Source organism: Branchiostoma floridae, unplaced genomic scaffold (genome assembly GCF_000003815.2).
Source record: "Branchiostoma floridae strain S238N-H82 unplaced genomic scaffold, Bfl_VNyyK Sc7u5tJ_449, whole genome shotgun sequence".
Lineage (NCBI taxonomy): Eukaryota > Metazoa > Chordata > Leptocardii > Amphioxiformes > Branchiostomatidae > Branchiostoma > Branchiostoma floridae.
The window spans coordinates 1-2,406 of record NW_023365859.1 but is presented as its reverse complement, the minus strand read 5'-3'; the positions used below and the strand labels follow the sequence as shown (position 1 = coordinate 2,406).

General features: G+C 44.8%; 1 protein-coding gene across 1 annotated transcript in view; it reads left to right on the top strand.

Annotated features, from left to right (window-relative positions):
• Positions 1-206, top strand: part of LOC118408833 (glutathione S-transferase A-like) — a 3,792-nt gene extending 3,586 nt beyond the window's left edge. The window contains exon 5 of the mRNA XM_035809692.1: positions 73-206. Coding sequence (XP_035665585.1) covers positions 73-156 — 84 coding nt within the window. The 3' untranslated portion in view covers positions 157-206. The remainder of the gene's footprint in view (positions 1-72) is intronic.
• The last annotated feature ends 2,200 nt before the right edge of the window (positions 207-2,406 follow it).

The following is a 2,406-nucleotide window of genomic DNA, read 5'->3' as shown; positions in this document are numbered from 1 at the left end:
TAACTATTTACTTGCGACTCATTGTATCGAACAGAACCTCATTACTTGTCTTTTTCATGGAACTTGTGACAGCTGAAGGAACGTCCCTCGGTGAAGACGTCCTGGCCACCTCACTGGCAGACCACACCTGCTCCAGACCTGATGAAAGACGCGTGATGACTCACAACCAGGGCGTCTGGCGGCTGTGTTATCGTCACAGCAGCTGGGACATTCATCATAGGCTCAAGAAATCACTGATACTGACAAATAAAACGATATCAACTAATGTCTGTATGTGATAGTTACTTTCACCAAGGTTAAGTTTCGAGGCTCGTGTGCAGCACCTGTCCTTCAGTCCTTTGAAGGAATTTTGCAGCTGGGGACTGAAAAAATTTTCCCCATTCCGTCCCCTGGGACAGACAAAACTGATATGTAATGATATAAAAAAACTGAAACCCATACGAGCGATCGCTGTTGTTATTTATATCCGGAGTATTCGACGGATATTGCCTCCCAGGACGTCAGTAGATTGGATTATAAATTGATATTCAAATTACAGATCAAATTACTGGTTGATATGTTGATCAATCTTTTGCTAAACACCTGCTTTATGCCTACCACTGCGTCACCGTGACATCATCGCGATCGCTCGTATGTGTTCTTTACCAAAACAGATGCCATTGAACAGCTTAGTCTACAAGCAAAATTTGCACCTCAAAATGCAGGAAATAGTGTTTCAGAGGGTCTTGATTTTAAAATTTTCTGGGACCAAGACCCTCTAGAAATGATACGCAACGTCACGCCATGCCTTCGGTGCTCGATAGGATTCCCATTCAAAATCAAGGGGACTGAAAATGATTTCAGGCTGGCTACAACCCTGCTCGTGTGTCTCTGTGCATGTATGTGAACAACTTAACCCGAGAATGCCGAGGTGGATTGACATGATTAAAATGATGATATTTGATGAAATTTTTGTAGGTCTTGATGAGACCTCAAATGGTCCCGATGTACACCTCGGCACAAAACCTACCATTTTCATTTGCCAAATACCTAGAGATAAATAGAGACTTGGAGTATATTGAGGGGTGTAAGATGGGTATTGCATTACAGGGACTGCATGATAATGATATGGCCATGGTGCTGCACGTTCAATAGCGCCTCCTGGCGGATTAATGACAGCGACCGTTGTTGGATGCACCATGACGTTTGGCCCTGTCCCTGAAAACTCCGCTTCTGTGGCGCCGGAGACTGTTATTGGATTCATTATGACGGCTGGACCTGTCCTTGAATTTTCTGACCCAATGTTCAAAATGGAATGGCCAAGAGCAAAGGCCTTTAGTCTGAGGTTGGAGGTAGAATAAAGTACAGTGTAAATCCAGGTAGCTGACTATGAGCAGAAAAATCAACCCCTGGATCATTGTTTCCCTGGCAACTTGCTGATGTCAGCAGTTATGTCAATTCTGTCTGCATAAATAGAAACAATTCAGCCATGTGGCATTGATAAGAGTGTATTAGGATTTTACCTGGGGCGGGGGGCTTTGGGGTAATGCAGGGGAGCTAGCAAAATCATTTCCATGACAACCACGGACACGGTATGCATAGCTGCACACTAGTTATCCTGTTCATAGTTTGATTGCCTCGCCAAGAGTAAATATTGATGAAGGTAGTAAAGCATGACTAGACAGTGTCCTGTTCTTTGATGGCATAAGTAACCAAAGAGCACTCTGGGCCTGTTGACAAGGATAGACCTAAAAGTTCCTTGATCATGTGACATATTGCGTGAAGTATTGTTAAAGTGACAGCTAGCAGGTGATGTATGGTGGGCGGGGCACAGCCTGGGTACATCATCTGTAATCTGTTTTGTAAATGACTCAGCATTCTGTGCTGTCTAATTAGCCAAAACAAACAGCGGAGAGCGCGATGTGTTTGTCCCATGAGTCATGACACATCCCATTTCGTTCACCGCTGCAATCCCACGCATATTGACCGCTAGGTCACTTTACCACACAGAGACTGAAATCTAACGTTTACTCTTGGTCACGTGTTCCTGTTACTACTATATAATGTAGCGCCAATACTACGTTACACACAAACACACCTGTCCTTCTGTGAGGAAAAGTTCGTCTGCATTTCCTAACCATGGCGTCTGATATAATCCTGTACTGGGGCTCTGGTAGCGGCCCCTGCTGGCGCGCCATGATCTGTCTGGAGGAAAAGGGACTGTCCGACTACACAAGCAAATACATCTCCTTCGACAACAAGGAGAACAAATCGGACGAAGTGTTGAAGATCAACCCTCGCGGACAGGTGTGTGTTATCTGTGTGTGCATGTTGGTAACTGAGAGTCCATAGCTATCTCAAGTCCTTCCAAGAGTCGCCATGCATTCTGCTGTGAGTCCATAATGTGAACCGATAGGTTGTGTACGT